This window comes from Podarcis bocagei (genome assembly GCF_964188305.1).
Source record: "Podarcis bocagei genome assembly, chromosome: 6".
Classification (NCBI taxonomy): domain Eukaryota; kingdom Metazoa; phylum Chordata; class Lepidosauria; order Squamata; family Lacertidae; genus Podarcis; species Podarcis bocagei.
In genome coordinates this window covers 53583857-53600958 of record NC_138130.1, presented here as the reverse complement: position 1 = coordinate 53600958, position 17102 = coordinate 53583857, and the positions used below count along the sequence as shown (strand labels likewise).

Here is a 17102-nt window from a genome sequence, read left to right as displayed (position 1 = left end):
AGTTTTAAAAGGGGCGATAGCTTCAGGTAAATTAATCCGGACCAACCGTAACTGTTGCGAGTCATATACAGTACCTACAAAGACGAAGAACCAGCTTTTCTTCAGTCTCCTACTTCCCCTTCCCACGAAACCCTTTGGGTGCAGAAGGTCTGAAGTCTGAAGAGGGAGCTTTCCAGACAGTCTGAGAGTCGCCGGGCCGGTCGATGCGCATACGCCTTTGCCAACAACCAGCAAAAATAAAAATAAAAATAAATCGCGGCCCCATCGCCTTACTCCCGCGTATGCTGATTTCATTATATACTCCCTTATGCCCACTGGCCCCCAGAAGATCCTCGGGGATCCTTCAAAGTGCCGCTGATGGTTCTGATTTTGGGGCCAGGGCCGATTCTTTGGAGGCTCCTTCCGCTTTCCGGAAAGCGAGCGCTTCCAAGCGAGCTGTTCCAAAAAGAAGCCTTTAGCACGTTGTTTACCTGGGAGACAGACCCAGCTCTCAAATTTAAGCAGGAATTTAAACACACATTTGTCTGTGAGGAAGCCCTGGAGAATTCTCAGAGTTCTGCAAATAATCCCTGGTTATGAAACAACAACACAGAAGAGACGGACGCTTGTGCTGGGTTCGGGGGTCTGTTTCTGGGGGCGTCCTTGTTTCCCTGGGTTGGGAGACCCTGACTCCAGTGTTTACATTTTAAAGAGAGATGGAGGCTCAGCCCCTCGGGTGGAAAGTAACGCGGGTCAACTCCGCGGTTCTCTGCAGTACCTGACTTAGAAGGAAGTTCTACGTACATTTAAAGACCCTCATTTTAGGAAGCACGATGTGGATCCCAAACGCATTGCTGCTATTCGTGTCATGCGCTTGTTTTGGATTTATATGCCGCCTTCGCCCGAAGGTTCAAAGCCGGCTCGAAAGGTTTCCTGTCCTTGGAAGACTCTCCCCCATCCCCGTGTCTCATATATCTGGTGGGAAGAGGAGAAGGAAGGTGGTGGGGACTGGGGTGCGGACCTTTAAAATATGTACTCAGTTCATCAAATACTCAACAGCGACAGCAGTCTTCCCACATGCCGGGAAGATAACAGTTCATCTGGGAAATGGGGAAGAGGAGAGACTCAGCTGAGCTTAGTTGAATCGTCAAGTCGGTTTCGTTGTAGCAAAACTGGCTGTTTCTTTTAAGGCAGCCGTTTAGGATGGAGATGTAAAGAGGAAGTCACCTCGGCGGTCATTCCTCAATAGAGGCTACAGCAGCAGAGCAGGGAAAGGCAAGCAAGGACGACCAGCCTCCTCCCTGCTCCTTCTTTCATGTCTTATGGGAGTTATTTGCCAAGCCAATCCTCTACGTGCCAAATAAAGGAGCTGTTCTCCGAGGGGGGAAACCCCTCACCATGTACGATAAATAGAATAATAATAAGAAGAAGAGGTAGAGGTTACACTAGGATGCAAGCTAAAGGATTAAGCAGCTGCAGCCCACTTCTGCTTCGAAGAAATGTCGGAGTCCCTTTATTTATTATGACCAAACAAAATGTCACAAAACAGCGAAGGAGCTTTTGACTCCTCCGAAACGCTTTCATCAGCCTGTTTGTAAAGTAAGGCGGAGAGGTTTGATACTGACCATAACTTCTCTATTGGTCAAAGGTGCAGCTTTGTTGTCTTGCCTTAGGAGGGGCACGTGGCTTTTGTTGCGGGGAGCACTTTTGTGGGGAGCGGGGCAGAACCGAAGTGATTGGTCAGTTACTTAAGTATTTTGTTTTACTTGATGGGGGGGCAGCTGCTCCCCTGCCCTCCCTTGGCTATGTCCATGAAGGGACATGGAGATGGGGTTGCCAGGAAGATCGCCCGCACTTCAGTATTCACCGCTACATCACTGGCGACACACACTGAACCTCACTGTATACTGACTGTGCTTCCAAGTAAACACTCACAGGATTGCGTTTTAAATAGCTAATGTCGCAGTTTCTGTCAGCATTAGCCTAAACACTTCGGCTTCATTGTTTTTTGGATCGAGCTCTCTCTGGCGACATGCACCTGAGCTTTATTGGTGGGAGCAGTGGGGCAGTTTTAGACTTTGGTCTTATATGGTCCCGTCTCTGAATGCTAATAACGTGCGTTTTGATATCAGCCCCCTACTGATTTTGTGAGTGGGACTATGGAACTCTGCCCTAAAGCTCTGCCGTCACCGTTGACAATGCGACTGGAGGAATTCAGTTTTGTACTGGAGAGAATCTTGCAACACTTAAAAATCTTCGGGAATCCCGCAACTAATGTCAAATGATACAATGCAAAGGAGCCCGTCTGGCGGATTTTGGTGCATAGATCCATTGGCTCAAAGAACAAACATGCTTTGTATTTCCTGACCGTCAGCAGACATATTAGCATCAACACACTCACACACAAAGATTTAGCATTTTGCTAACTCTGTTGGCCGTTCTTATGATGTACTTATGGCTGCCAGGATGACAACAAAGTTGAAACTGCTGATGCCTTGGTTGAATGTCACGCCGAGGGATGGACTTGGCAACGTTTCTGTGTATTTCTATACTGTATATTTTTCTAACCGAGTTAAGACAGCATTTCTATGTATAAAGACGTAACCTGTATACGTGGGAATGGAATTTGTAGCCCTCTGGAAAAGGCTTTGAGATAAGTAGTAGTGGAGAGCAGTAGCAAATAAATCTACATTCTGTTCCTTGGGAAATGCAACAATGGATTCATGTCTTCCTCAAAATGCAGCTGGGTTCTACTTGATTATTAAAGAAAAAACAACACGATTTGCTTGTACAAAGAGGTTAAAAGGTTTATGAGACAGCATTTACTGAAGCCCAGGCGATAGTTATTCAGACAAAAGGTGCATGTAGAAATAACTCTGAACATGCTGATAAACTCGTACCACAATGTGATGGGGAGAATAAAGAAAAAGAAACTCAAAGAGACAGTGAACCCCGCAGAGCCACTTAAACACTAGCTTGTCAGTTAACAGATGTTTAATATAAAACGATGTTTGATTTCTCTCTCTAGTGCTTCCCTCATTTGGCAACGCCGGGGCGCGATCTAAACCACAGTGAGTCGATGGAAGGTCTCCCATTCATGTTGTTCAGGAATTTTATGATAGCTATATCTTTTCCTTTTAAAAGATGGGAGTGTGGCTCTTAATTTCTATATCTTTGTGACATCACTTCTTCAAGATACGGTGTTTACAACGTAGTCTTGCCTGCACCCCCCGCGCCCTGTGCATTCCCATTGCATGCAGTTCCCTCATTAGCAGAAAAAGTGGACGGGGCACCAAGTGCTCATGGCTCTGCATCAGCTTGTATAATTAGCAGGCGCGGCGCAGCAGGCGAGAAAGCAGGTACCGAGCTGCGGGTCTTGAAAAGCCGGCGAACAATGGCTGGCTCATCTGCTCGAAAGAACGGACGCCTCTTTGAATGTGGGGATGGCTCAATCCATAAACCTGTTAAAGCCAAGTCTTAGCTTTAACAAAAAAGAAAAAAAAATCCAAAACAAAACAAAAACACACCGCTGTGTAATTCGGGACCCAGTTGATTTCTGTAAATATTCTTGCAGCACAATGTACTCTCGAGTGAATCCCATTGCTGCCCAAAAGGCGTTGCTTCTCGAGGAGCATGTTCTTTCGGACTGTGAGCGTAAGGGGGTTTGCACTTCTGCACGAATTTGCATGGCGCTGGCTGGCAGTCAGACGCATGCATGCATTTCCCGCTCCGATTCCGAGCTTGTCTCGCAGTGTCTCCAGCGCAGCGACCCTGGGAGCAGGTGCAGCGGGAAAGGCTGACTGACGAGTCCCTTTCTCCTTCCCCTCCTGCACAAGATAAGGAGCAGTTCACATCAGCAAGAAACCCTTTTTAAACAGCCTTGGAAAGAAGGCTCTGTCGGGATCACCAGAGAAAAGGTGCAGCTTTGGTTTCCCCCACACCTCCATAGGGCAGATCGCGTTTGTCCTCTATTTACCTGCCTGGGGTCAAGGCTCCAGTCTCCGGAAGAGAAAAGCAAGAATATGAATATCTCGTGCGCCACCCGCAGGCAGAGCTGGAGAATGACAGGAGGGAGGCGCGGCCACGGATTCCACGGGGCTCTTCGCTGTGCTTTCTGGGAGCCACGCGGAATTCACAGTGGAATGAATGGAGCGAGCGCCGCAAGCCTAGGCGAGCATTTTAGGAGCCTCGGAAGAGGCAGCGCTTATCCCGGCCTTGAGGACTGAAAGTGAATTTGTGCTAGAACCACCACATGAGTGACCTTTGGCTATTCTTAACCGCAGTCACCTTAATTAAACTTGCGGATATCCCACCAACTGTTCCCCGCCTCCCGCATGGACTGGCCATGTGTGCAAAATGGTATTAGCCCTCCACGCAAATTAATCCGAAATAATTACCAGGTTTTGGTTCTGCATACGGACATTGGTTAGCATCCCCGCAGCACTCACAGACATACAGGGAAAGGGTGGAAATAAAAACCCATTCTGTGAGTGCGAAGAAAAGTTAATAACTTCTCATTAAGATGAGTATTGTGTAACCACGAATATGTTACTGTGTGTTTACAATGCTTCTGGACAAGGAAGGTACCAGGCCTTGACAGTTACTCTGGAATAGCTACGTAATCTGGGTTAAGAGGGGTGTACCATCTCCTTACTCCTTGTGAGGAAGCGGGAAAATTGCTTTCTACAGCCCTTTTGCTAGGGTTAACGGGATAAATTCTGTCTTTTTGTGGCGCTCTAAAGTCATATACATCATTATCATTAATCTCTTCTACTATGGAGCTATTGCTGCACAGAGATGTCACCAAAACCATGCTCTCCAGCATTGGATAAAGGAAATGTGCCCCCGTTGTGAATCAGGCACTCATAATCTGGTGGCGCTCAGACAAAATAAGATTTTCTCCTCTTGTGAAACTGCCCAAAATCATATTTACACACCTAGATCGCACCAACCCCTTATCATATATGAGGTGCTGTACGAGTTGGTGCTATCTATTAATTAATTAATTAATTACACCGTATAAAAGTGATAAGAACCCAGTTACACAGGCAATATTGTACCAGACGGATAAGGATTCAAAGGAAAGAGATGCCCAGGGGAGAAGAAGACCTTCACGCCTCTCTTGCGTCTTATTAAAAGTCGATTTCAGAGCAACTTGTTTCTGATTTAGCTCCGGGCGGAGCGGTCTTTTGCAGCACGATTTAAACCAAGCCTTCATGCAAATCTTTCATTCCGTGTCACAAAACTGTTATTAGCAGAGAGCAGAGTGGGACTGGAGAGAGGGGGCGAAGGGCGTGGGAGAGGTTATAGTGTGTACAATCTATGTAGGCTGCAGTACACACCAGATATTTAAAGCACAGATCACATCCCCCCAAGGAATCATGGGAACTGTAGTTCGAAAATATAGTTCAGTGAGGGGTAAAATGCAGTTTGTGGGGTTCTTCATAGAATTGTAGAGTTGGAAAGGACCCCGGGGGTCATCTAGTCCAACCCCCTGCAATGCAGGCAGCTCAACTAAAGCATCCATGATAGATGGCCATCCGACCTCTGCTTAAAAACCTCCAAGGAAGGAGAGTCCACCCCCTTCCGAGGTAGCCAGTCCGTTCCACTGTTGAACAGAAAATTCTTCCTGACGTTGAGTCGGATTGGGAATATCCTTTCTTTGTTGAAACTTGAAGCCATGGCTGTGTGTGTGTGTGGTTTGAATATGCTTTAAAGGTATAGCGTGTGTAGTGTAATATTATGAGTTAAGGTTTATATACTATGCCAGTATACACCCAAATCGCATGTTTAGTCTCTGAACATTCTTTCAGCATAAAGATTTGGGCCAGGAAAGCATGTACTGGGTACATATAGAGTGCCGTTGCAGCTGCTGTTCGAGGGGCTGGGCTGGGGCTTCTAGGCTCCAATGGGCAGGCCAAAGCCCCGACATCTTCAACAGTGTCCTGGCGGGGTGCGTGTCTTCCTTCCCTACAGCAGTGCTCCCCAGCCTTTTTATCGCCGCGGACCGGTAAATGTTTGATAATTTTTCCGTGGCCCGCTTGTTTTGAGCTGAGTCCCCCGTGCACTTACCTCACGGCAGCTTCTCTTCAGTCCCTGCATCTCCAACCTCGAGTCCTCAGTCCTCCCATGGTGCCTCCTCCTCGGCCAATGGCGTGAGGTTTGCCTTTCGGCCAATCAGGAAGCGGGAGGACCTTCTCCCTGATTGGCCAGGAGGAGCATCAGTGTAACAATAGCGAATTTTCATTCACTATTGTCACACAATGGGCGGGCTTGAGAGGGCGCAATGCTCTGCACCTCGGCCGCCCGCCACAGTGAAATGATTTGAAGTTCCTCGGGCGGCCCGGTGCCGATTGATCCATGGACCGGCACCGGTCCGCGGCCCGGGGGTTGGGGAACACTGCCCCAGTGGCGTAGCGTGGGGGGTGCAGGGGGGGCCGGCCGCAACATCTGGGGGTTAGGGTTAGGGGGCGCAAATCCACGGGTTAGGGGGCGCAAATCCATGGGTTAGGGGGCGCAAATCCACGGGTTAGGGGGCGCAAATTACTTGCCTTGCCCCGGGTGCTGACAACCCACGCTACGCCACTGCACTGCCCTACCTACAGGGTGACTTGTGGCACATTTTAAGCTTAGAACTGAAACCTTGGGAGGATTCTGCAAACAGAATTATTATTCTCTGATGCAACCTGTGGCGTTGTTGGTTTCGGCAGCTTTTGCACATGGACTGCTGCTTTCGTTACTGCTAGTAATTTAGGAGAGACGAGTTTCCCGAGGACAATGTCAGGGGGGGAAACAGGATCTCCGAGGAACCGTCTGGAGTACTCATTTTGTTTTGACCCGAACCCTGTTCGAGGGGTTCTGAAATGGCCGTGTTGAAGTTAAGGGCATTATGTTATGACCTGTCTTTGGTGAAAGAGACTTCGGCCATCCGAGCACGGTGTCGATCACTATTTAAAGAATAATTATTATTTTAAAAGCAGCCGAAGTGAAGCAGTGGTCCACGCTCTACAGACAACCAGGAGTGTGAGCGCTAAGGTGTTTCGGTCCCCTTAAAGAATAAGCGGTTAGGTTGTCTACGAAAGCGACAGCCCTATTATCTGATTTCTTCTGCTACTACTCCCAACATCCCACTACTTTTGTGGTAGTTGGTCAACCTCTCAGTGGGTCAGGGGGTGGGTCCGAGCAATGCCATTCATAATCAAGAACCTATTTTCATATTGATTAAATGTGTAACATTGAAGGAGATCCGTGCCCGGGATAAATAGCGTGAGATCCCATCTACCCTCAGTCTAGACTTCCTGCTGAAGGGACTTCCGAGGGTGGAGGAAACGAGGGGATTTCACGCGGCTGAGGGAATTTTCCCTCACAGGAGAAAAGGCGGGAAAGTTACGTTCAAGTTATGTACAGCATAGACCCATTAAAATAAATAATTTCATTGATTTCACTGGGTCTAACTGATTATTTCTTAGAAATCTAAAGGGGGGATATAATATGTCCAATTAACAGGAGCTGCACGGTTTGCTAGCAAACCGTTCCGCCCAAAGTCAAGTTATATAGATGGGGAGGTCTTGAATCGGAAGGATTTGTGAAAGGGGCAAATGGATGGATTTGCCGAAGCGACAGCAGCGGGGGTTTGAGTGAAGGGACCAAACGTTTGCACTTAAAAGCACCAAGGCAATAATACTGTATAGCTCGGCTGCCTTTTGCCTCCGTAGCCTCCCTTCGCAAGGGCTTGTGGGAAGATGGCGGGGGCGGTGTGGGGGAAGAGGAGAGAGAGAGTACAAAACTCTTTTTCAGGGCGTCTTTAGCGAGGTCCCCTCGGCCGATTTCAGGGAGGCTTATGTTACTTTGTGGGGGATCACCCCCCACCTCTAAAATGGCAACTGAACCCTGAGTAACATGTGGGCCGGTCAGGCCCTTTCGCAACGTGGCGGCCTTCAGCTGAATCTAAACCCTAATGTCATGGAGCTAACTTTCCTGAGGAAAAGACCACCTAACTCGCCGAGAAACCCGCTCGGGGAACTGCACAGGCAGGGCAGGGAGGCCCAGCTCCCCCTAATATGACCCAGCCAATGTTACGCTGCTTCTCTCCCTCTGCTGCAGAGGAAAAAGGCCAACTTGCACCTCCCGCTAGTGCTTCAGATGAACTGTATTCATGTGCGTTAACTGAGGCTTCTCGGTTCCTTTTCTAGGTCTGGGAGACGCCTGGGGCCAGCCGAGCAGATTAGGCCCCTTGGATAATGTCGCGAAGGAGCTGGGCTCGCATTTGCTTCAGGTAGAGTCTCTGCGATTCGTGCTGCTGCTTCAATACTGTTTGTGTTATTTCAGGAGTTCGTTGCGTTAAAACACACTAGATCTCGCCCCCAAACCCAAGGCTCGGTCCCCTGGAGAGAGCCGCCTTTTTTTGTTTCAAAGGAGAAAGGGAAGAGATGGTCCATGAGTCTAGTAACTGTGGCTTGTGAACAAACCTGTCGCAGAGAAATTGGGCACATGCTGGCCAGCTCCCTCTTCTTAGGGGTAGATTGGGACTTCCAGTCCCGGTTTATTATGATTTGGGAGTACAGAATTAGGGAGTGGCAATGAATGGGTTAATGCAAAATAAAAGAATGTGATGATCTTGTGTTTGCAGGACAACCTTAAATCAAGTGGAATAAATGGGCAAGAAACCCTAGTGGCTTGTAATTTATAATATATGCTTGCATATACACACATTTCAGTCAATCTATATGTGCTGCAATAGGCTCTTTTTAAACAGCTGCATATCTGTATCTATACACAAACATGCATTTTTAATGGGAGATTTCAGTTCACTCATTGCTCAGTAGGGAAAACCTTTAAAAGAACGCATGGCTCCTGTGATGGGAGGAGAACATCTGGATTAGATCTTCCATTGACGTTAGCACCTGAAAATACAGTTGTTCAAAATCTGGTTGATCCACTTTGGAATTCTGGTTCTCTCTATTGTGTAAGTCCCAATGCTGCAAAGGGTATCATGCGTGTGCTCACCTCACAAAAGGTTTTTTTGCTAGTAAATTCCTCCTGATTTTACAGGTATAATAAAGAGAAATGCAGCATTGAGTAGGTGAAACTGGAAAAATAAAACAATAAACTGTTTTTCAAAACTACTATAATTCATCTTACACTCACTATTGTAACCTTTTTGCATGTTGGTAAAGGTAGCCCTGAAAATAGGAGGTAAGGGTTGAGAACTTTGTTTTAGTTATGCTTTATGCCACTCTTCTAACCATGTCTACTCAGAAGTAATTCCCATTTAATTCAATGGGGTTTACTTCTAGGTAAGGGGGTTAGTGTTGCACCCTTGGTTCTTAAACTTTTCAACCACATTTTACTAGCAGATGACATTTGCAGGGCCTTCTGAAACTTGAATAAGCAGACACTATGATAAAGGTTTCCATATCTTAATCATTATTTTCACTAATTTCCATTGGATAGTGGGGTGTATATAATTGTAATACATTAACAAATGCTTTGGCATTAATGTAGAATGAGGTGTATAATGAACTTTTTGCTGGAATGTAACCTGTTTTGAAAGTAACTTTAATGAAAACAGAAATTCACATTCTTAAAGTATACTTTATTTGTCATAATGTTGTTGCATAGAAAGTCAACTTCATGAAAAATAGTGTATACTTTAAGAAAAAAAACTTTTAGAACATATTTGTCGACAAAAGTCAAATATATGTTTAAACAAAATGTGATAGAAATTAATCTTTCAAAAATATAGTTTGGCACACAGTAAGAAGCTTAGTGACATCTATTTATTTGCTAGCTATTTAAAAATGTGTATCTTACCTCTTATGCTTGAGATGGTTTGTAATATTTAATATTTATAACATACCTGCAACTTCTTAATTTACTATTTTCAAATTGTGTTTAACACAAAATAATGATGTAATACTATTTAAAATGTCCAGTTATTTATGAATTATAAATGTTGTTTTAAGACATGCAGCTACTTTACTGAAAATATGTGTGCTTTCACCTTTGAGCAAAGAAGGGAGGGGAGTGCCATGTATTTAAAGAGCCACTAAAAGTAAGGTTTTCTAATGGAAGTGCCAATGCAGCCTAACTATAACATCGGGGAACAAATTGCTAGTTTATGAGGAATGTTTTAAAGCAATGTTTTATTTAAGAAAGCAGTGATTTCTTCCCCATGTTAATACTGCTACAAAGTTTTGTTTATGTTCAGAAGAAGGGGGGCGGGAATGAAACCAAAGAGTAATCTGGTTCTAATTACATGCTGTAAAAGTAGAGTAGGTCAGAGAATAATTTGGAATATTTTTTATTGGGGTAACATTGAACTTGCCCCTCTGTTGCAGACTTTTATTACTTTCCTTTTGTTCCAGCATCTTAAAATATGAACTAGTAAATATAAAAGGCAATTGTTTTATCTATGTACAGTATTTAGAAATACATTTCCCTTTTCAAATGTAGACCTCTTTCCCTCCATATGGAGAATTCTTATAGTCTAATCACACTTGCGTGGAGGTGGGTTTTGTTTTAATGAACATTTGGTCCTCTGATAAGCAGTAACTTCTAAGGTCTTAGACAGAGAGAGGTCTTTCTCAGCCTGCCTACCTGAGATGCTTTAACTGGCAATTTAACTTGAGACCTTTGATGCTCTGCTGTTGAGCTGTGGCACCTCTCTCAAATCATTGCTCCATTCTGATTGGCAGGCTTTTTTGAACTTTACCTGCTTTGCTACCTGAGATTCTTCAAAAGGCAATGCCAGGGATTAAATCTGGGACCTGCTGCATATGAAATGGTATTCTAGTGCATTAAGGTTCTTCCCTGAAATCAGCAGAGCTTGTTTCCAAATACATGTTTCTGGGCCTGAGATGCCTTTCCTTTTGTGACTCATACCCGAATCCTCAAAATGGTGTTTGGAAGCAGATTTAAATTTACTCATGTGATCAGGATTAGTGTTTTTAAAATACAACAATATACTTAAATTTTTGCTGAGCCTTCATTTTATCTTATTGGTTAAAATATGCAATATTAGGTCCCAAGCAATAACTATAGAATCAGTCAAAGTATCATATTGCAGAATTACTTGTGAACAATTATATAAGGTAGTTGTAACTTTCAAGGGATTTCCCTTCTATCATTTTTTAAATTATGGTTTCATAAAACTTATTTTATGAAACATTCATGTTCTTTTCATTTTCATTACAAGTTTCAAAGGAGCCACTTGTCAGATTATTCTGTGCTCACGAAACCCTTAATAAAAATAGTCAGAAGAATGTAAAACATCACTCAGGAATCATTAAAACTGTAAATAGTGATACGTTATTTTTGCCAATTAATTGGGATTGGTTTCCCCTATAAGAACTCAGGATTTTTGCTAAGTACTATAATAACCCAATATCAACATGAGAATGTTAAATTTGCTGCCGCTGTAAAACTAGCATATGTAAGGGGAGAATGAGTTAGATTTAACTTTTTATAGTGTGTGTATAATAGTAATTGGGCAGCACCAATTATATAATACAGTTAAATCTGTTTTTAATCTGTTTTAATTTTATTATTGTATACTTAATTTGATTATTTATTTTACCTGCTTATAAATCATTTTGGGATGTTTTAGTGGGAAGTGATACACATATTTAATCAACCTAACCTAGTCTTCACCAAGCCAAATTGGGTAATATGTTTTAAAATATATGTTCTTCTGTAGGGGGAAATAAAAAAACTTATCACAAGCAACTTGACTGTATATTGTAAGTGGTAAGATTTTATTATATTTCTTTCTCTTTTGCAGACTCTGGATGGGTTTGTTTTTGTGGTAGCATCTGATGGCAAAATAATGTATATCTCAGAAACTGCTTCTGTTCATCTAGGCTTATCACAGGTAGGAGCAAGTTCTGTCCCCCTATTGAATGATGATGTTCTTCCTTTGAATTGATTTTAGTTTTGTTTTTTTTAAAAGTTAAATAATTCACACAGCTTATCACTGTAAAGGAAAAACTTTGCATTTTGCTTGTTACTTATATGCATTTTGAAACTAAGAATGCAGTCCACAAAAGTGCTTTGCTAACTCTACTCTCCCTTGTGCTACTAAAGCCCCCTGGAAGCTGGATACAGCATAGTCCACTTATCATACAATTATAGCAAGTGCTGCCTATTCCTAGCTGGGTGTTGTTGCAAATGGCCATTGGCCAGAGCAGTGGTATAGATCTCTGGGGAAAAAGTGGAAATTTCCAGTCTGTGTTTTGAATTGTATGCAGTAAGAATATAAGAACTGCTGGATCTGACCAAAGGCCCATCCATCTCACAGTGGCCAACCAGATGCCTATAGGAAGTCCATAAGCAGGAACTGAGTGCAACAGCAGTCTCTCCACTTGTAGTGTTGGCTGCTGTGAAAACAGAGGAAACCTGAGTTTTATAGTAAATGTGCTTTAGGAAAAAATAAAAAGGGAGCAGATTTATGAGTGTTCACATGGAATTCAGGCAATTTTTCTTGAGTTTTGCCAGCCTTGTGGCCTTTTCAGTAAAGCGTTTTATATGTTTATGGTAGAACTCATAAAACCAGGTTTACTACTGTTCTGCTCAAACGTTAGTGTTTGGGGTTTTAGGGCACTGTTACATTTGTTCATTTTAAAGGTAACTAACAATTTCTTAAATGTATGCTCAACTGAAAACAATGGGATTTACTTTCAAGTACATGTGTTTAGAATAAAGGAATTCTATTTCTGTTAGCAAGCTGAATTGGGATGTGATACAGCATTTTGAAATATTTGTGCCCCAAACTTGTAATTAGCCCATGTTTAATGGTTTGAAAAGTTATTATTTAGCAACCTTAGGTTGCAATCATATACCACTTAAACTCAGTGCGATTTCCTTCTGATGTAGAGGATTGTGCCATTTATCAACACTGGATGTTCCCACTATCATGGAAATGTTTTCCCCCCCTGAAACCTGTGTGAAGTACTGCTGATTCAGTAAACAGTAAAGAGGGTGTTTATTTTCATGTGTGGAGTGGCTCTTACAGAATGCTCCCATGTGGGCCTTAAAGTGCATGGTGGGTCAATATTCGCTTGCCAGCTTCATTTTGTAGGCTTCTCCTTGTAGCCTTGAGCGAAGATCCACATATTTGCTTTGACTTTTATTAATTAGAGACAGATTGTTATTTATCTTAAAAAAAGATTTAAGAATGGTATGTAACTATTTATGAACTCACTGATAGGGCAAGGGACCTGAGGTAGAGTCTGGAATCGTATTGCCTAGGCACCACTAAGAGGGGAAGGGCAAGGCAGCAGAAGCAACCTGCTTGCTGTTTCCTCAGAGGCAATGAACAATTGGGCACTAAGGTTTTTTGCAGGACCATTTTTGTCATTGTTGGACCTTTTGAAATAATTTTCTTTTCTGTGATTAGAAAAGACCTCTGTACTAGACTTGTCCCTGATATGACACCTTATTCTCGAGTTGCCTACACAGTAAAAACCAATTTTCTAGCTATTTTTAAAAGTAACTTCTCATTTCTTTTCAAAAGTGCTCTGCTTTGGTGACATCTGCTTTTCTCTGAGACTCTCAGATGAAAGCAGACACCACTAGAATGAGGGAGTTCTTTGGTGGAAAAAATAGAGTAAAAGAAAGCAGCTAGTTGTGTTAGTAGTAGCAGATCCCTAAATGCAGGCATGGCAAGGAGGTATGTGAGGTATAGGAGCACTCTTTAAAAACTTTTGACCGTTTTGGTATTCTGGGGAGAGGATTCCCCTCACTTTTTCTGTGCGCCAATACTGTATAGGTAAAGAGGTAATTCTATACATGTGATGCCTTGTTAAGAGACTAAGGTATGACTATGTATGACTAAGGTATGACCCTTCCCCAAGTTCTTTCTGTCTCTAATTTCTACTATAGCTGCCTATTCTGCCTTTTCAAACCACCTTTTCCCCTTTCCAGTTTCTATCCTTCACTCCCTAAAAATGTTCATTGTGCAAACTGTGTTGCCTCCTTCACTCTCCTGTCTGCAATACTCTACCTTCTTTCTTTACCCTTTTTTCCTTTTGAGAACAATAAGTAGGAAAATATATTTTGGAAGAATGGCTTTGGGTAAAACACTGCCTCTTTGCATTTACAGTCTCTCTCCCAACAAAGCTAGAAACAGAGCTGTGTTATGTTAGGTCTGATTCAGGATAATTCTTCCTTCTTGGAAAGGACACAGAGATACAAACTGATACTACTACTAGTTTCCATGTGGGTGGATCTGCCCCTGCTTATATACCACTTGTTTCCTCAAAACTGGAATGAAGGCCCACAGGACAAGATTGAATTTTTCACATAGCTATTGTGTATACATTTGGTAAACATTAATAAGCATTCACATAGCTGTTAGCAAGATGAAAGACTGCATTCTCTGGCTTATAAAATGTACTGAGGGACAGCTTTTAAAACTTTAAATTGGTTGAGATTCCAATCTCTAAATGAATCTATGCCTTAATTCAGTAAAGCAGGGCACATGCTTGTAGAAAACACATGAGTTCAACCACATATTTAAATTTAGACCTGTTGTTAACTAGTTAACTACTGAGAACTGTGAAGTCTAATTCACAAACTTGTTAAAGCTGCTTTTCATTCCAACCCTAAATGTCCTAGTTCTGGTTGGAACTCAATCAGAATTCTAGTCTCATGGAGTTTACTAATTGGTGGAAGAGGAGAGCAGGAAGAAACGGTTGAACCTGTGACTCTTAATAGCTTATCCAGACCATGATAAAAAGGACTGTTTTGCAGTTTTAACCTACTAAATGCTAACTGAAATGGTAAAAATTGCATAAGGTGTGAATTCACCTTTATAGAAAAGCTAGCTATGTCAATTGTTTGAGGAATCAGGAGTGCAAATGGATGATGTATACACTGTTCCCAAGCTCAATGTAACAGCCACACTGCCAGGGCTGTGTGAGCATAGTCCTTTAGGAAAAGACCAAACTCTGATTAGCCTTTGAGAAATGAGTGGGGCTATTCATTTCTCCCCTACCACCCTCCATCCAAGCTTTGATCACACATTTTTTAAAAGGGGGTTATGCCACTTAGAGGTTTTTTTCATTGTGAAAAATCACGGGAACTAAACATTCTATTTCATTGTTATCTCCTCCAGCAACAACTGTTTGAATCTAGAGCTCAAAATAGGGTCATACTGAATACTTTTTTGGTGTAATTAGTATTTACATAGATCACAGTCTTCAAGTCATGTATGCTGCAATTGAACCTTTTTTGCTCATGATAAGACAAAACAACTTGTAGATCATGGCTATTGGTTGATAGCTGCTTTTGGTCCAGGAAAACGATAGGAGTGTTAGAAATGCAGTGGGGTATTTGTATATATTACATACAAGAGACCTCTGAAAAATAATACTAAATGGGAAAAAAAAATCTGCTATAGTTCTGAATGTTTTCAATATATTCTTGACAGGTGGAACTCACCGGTAATAGCATTTATGAGTATATACATCCATCAGACCATGATGAAATGACAGCGGTTCTAACAGCTCACCAGCCTCTTCATCCTCATCTCTTACAAGGTACTTCCATATGATATGACCATATACAAGTAAAAAGGATGATGAGATGTAGTGCTGATCTTAACATGCTAACACTTAATCCACTGAAATTTACAAATGTAAAAAAGGTTCCTGGCCAAGTGTTGTATCTAGCTATATTGATGTAGCATCTTTCATCTCATTCCAAATTGTGAAAATAATATTAAAACTTCATTCTTCAGCATATCTAGTTGCAATATTAGGTTTGTTCACAGTGATGAAACTTTAAGTTGTAGACTACAGTTATGAAATAATAAATTACTTTGCTCTGTGAACAAGGGCGTCTTGGAAGAGCCGACCCAAAGACCTGGAGGTGCTGGGGGGGGGCACAGGTGGGGGAGGGGGCACCTCTTAGGGGTGGGGTATAGGTATAGAGTTGTGAAAAATGCTTTGTGGCCATTTGGCAACAAACAAAACATTCTGAAGTTTTATGTGATCCTTCTTCAAAACACATAGAAATGGGAGAGAGCAAGTAAGATTGATTTCATTCCATCACCTCAGGGATGATTCAGGGTTGCATGAAAGCTAAATATAATTTCACAGAAGGGGCTAAAGTATCTTGTTAAATAGTCATGTGCAATCTGAATGTACAAGCACAAATTCATTACATAAAATAGCCACTGCCTCCTTTTTTAATACCATGATGAATAGCAGAGCAAACCATTTAAATGTCCATAGGACATATTTATTTGTAAATCTTTTTTGAAGTTGGACATGTTGTCTTTGAATTTCCAGGAAAATGGGATAATTTAAGATACATACTTGATTAAAACAAGAACAATTCACTTATATGAAATTCCATTGACGAGATCAAATGAGTATTTTATCTTTAATGTGTATTTGATAATTGGCATCTCAGTTCAAACTGAATGTAAATAAATATGTGGCTTTAGGTGAGTCTGTTTTATGTTCTCTCTTAATATCTGGATTGTCTGATCTTCAAAGTATCAGCAATCTATTTGATGTATGGGTAAGACAAAGGTACACAAATGACGTGGGGCATGATTTCTTTTGTCACATGTGGAGAGTTTCTTATAAGGCCTGGGAAATGTCTCTTCTTTCCTTCCTCCTCTTTGTCATATATGCACCAGCCATTACATTGGAATAGTGCAGAAGGTCTGGATACACTAGAACCATGCTGGCCTTTTGTTCTGAGTAATGGCCAGTACATGGTCTCCAAGAGGGAAAGGAGAAACACATCATTCGTCGCCCCTCTGATGGTGGCTACACATGAAGATGAATTATCCCTTTGGTTTTAATTCATTAAGTATCACACATTGTCTAGTAGCAGGCCATGTATTTGGAAAATACTGGCTAGAGTTTTATTTGCAAATTTTCTTTTAAAAGTGCTTAATACAGTGGTACCTCTAGTTGTGTCCTTAATCCATTTCGGGGTGCCGTTTGCATCCCGAAAAGTCTGCAACTAGAGCGCCTCTTCTGCGCATGTGCACGGTGCGATCGAGCATTTCTGCCCATGCTTGAAGCACGCGGTTCGCTTCTGCACATGTGCGGGCGGAGAACCCGGAAGCAAACACTTCCAGGTTTATTGCGTTCGTAAGCTGAAAG

General features: G+C 42.4%; 1 protein-coding gene across 2 annotated transcripts in view; it reads left to right on the top strand.

Moving 5' to 3' along the window:
- SIM2 (SIM bHLH transcription factor 2) overlaps nt 1–17102 on the top strand; it is a 57880-nt gene that overhangs the window by 12210 nt on the left and 28568 nt on the right. The window contains exons 1-4 of one of the 2 annotated variants that reach the window (XM_081198750.1): nt 6604–7151; nt 8172–8254; nt 11762–11851; nt 15410–15518. In XM_081198750.1, the coding sequence (XP_081054876.1) occupies nt 11807–11851; nt 15410–15518 (154 nt within the window). In that variant the 5' untranslated portion in view covers nt 6604–7151; nt 8172–8254; nt 11762–11806. Of the gene's footprint in view, nt 1–6603; nt 7152–8171; nt 8255–11761; nt 11852–15409; nt 15519–17102 lie in introns of those variants that run through there. The other variant, XM_081198749.1, reaches the window with a different exon arrangement.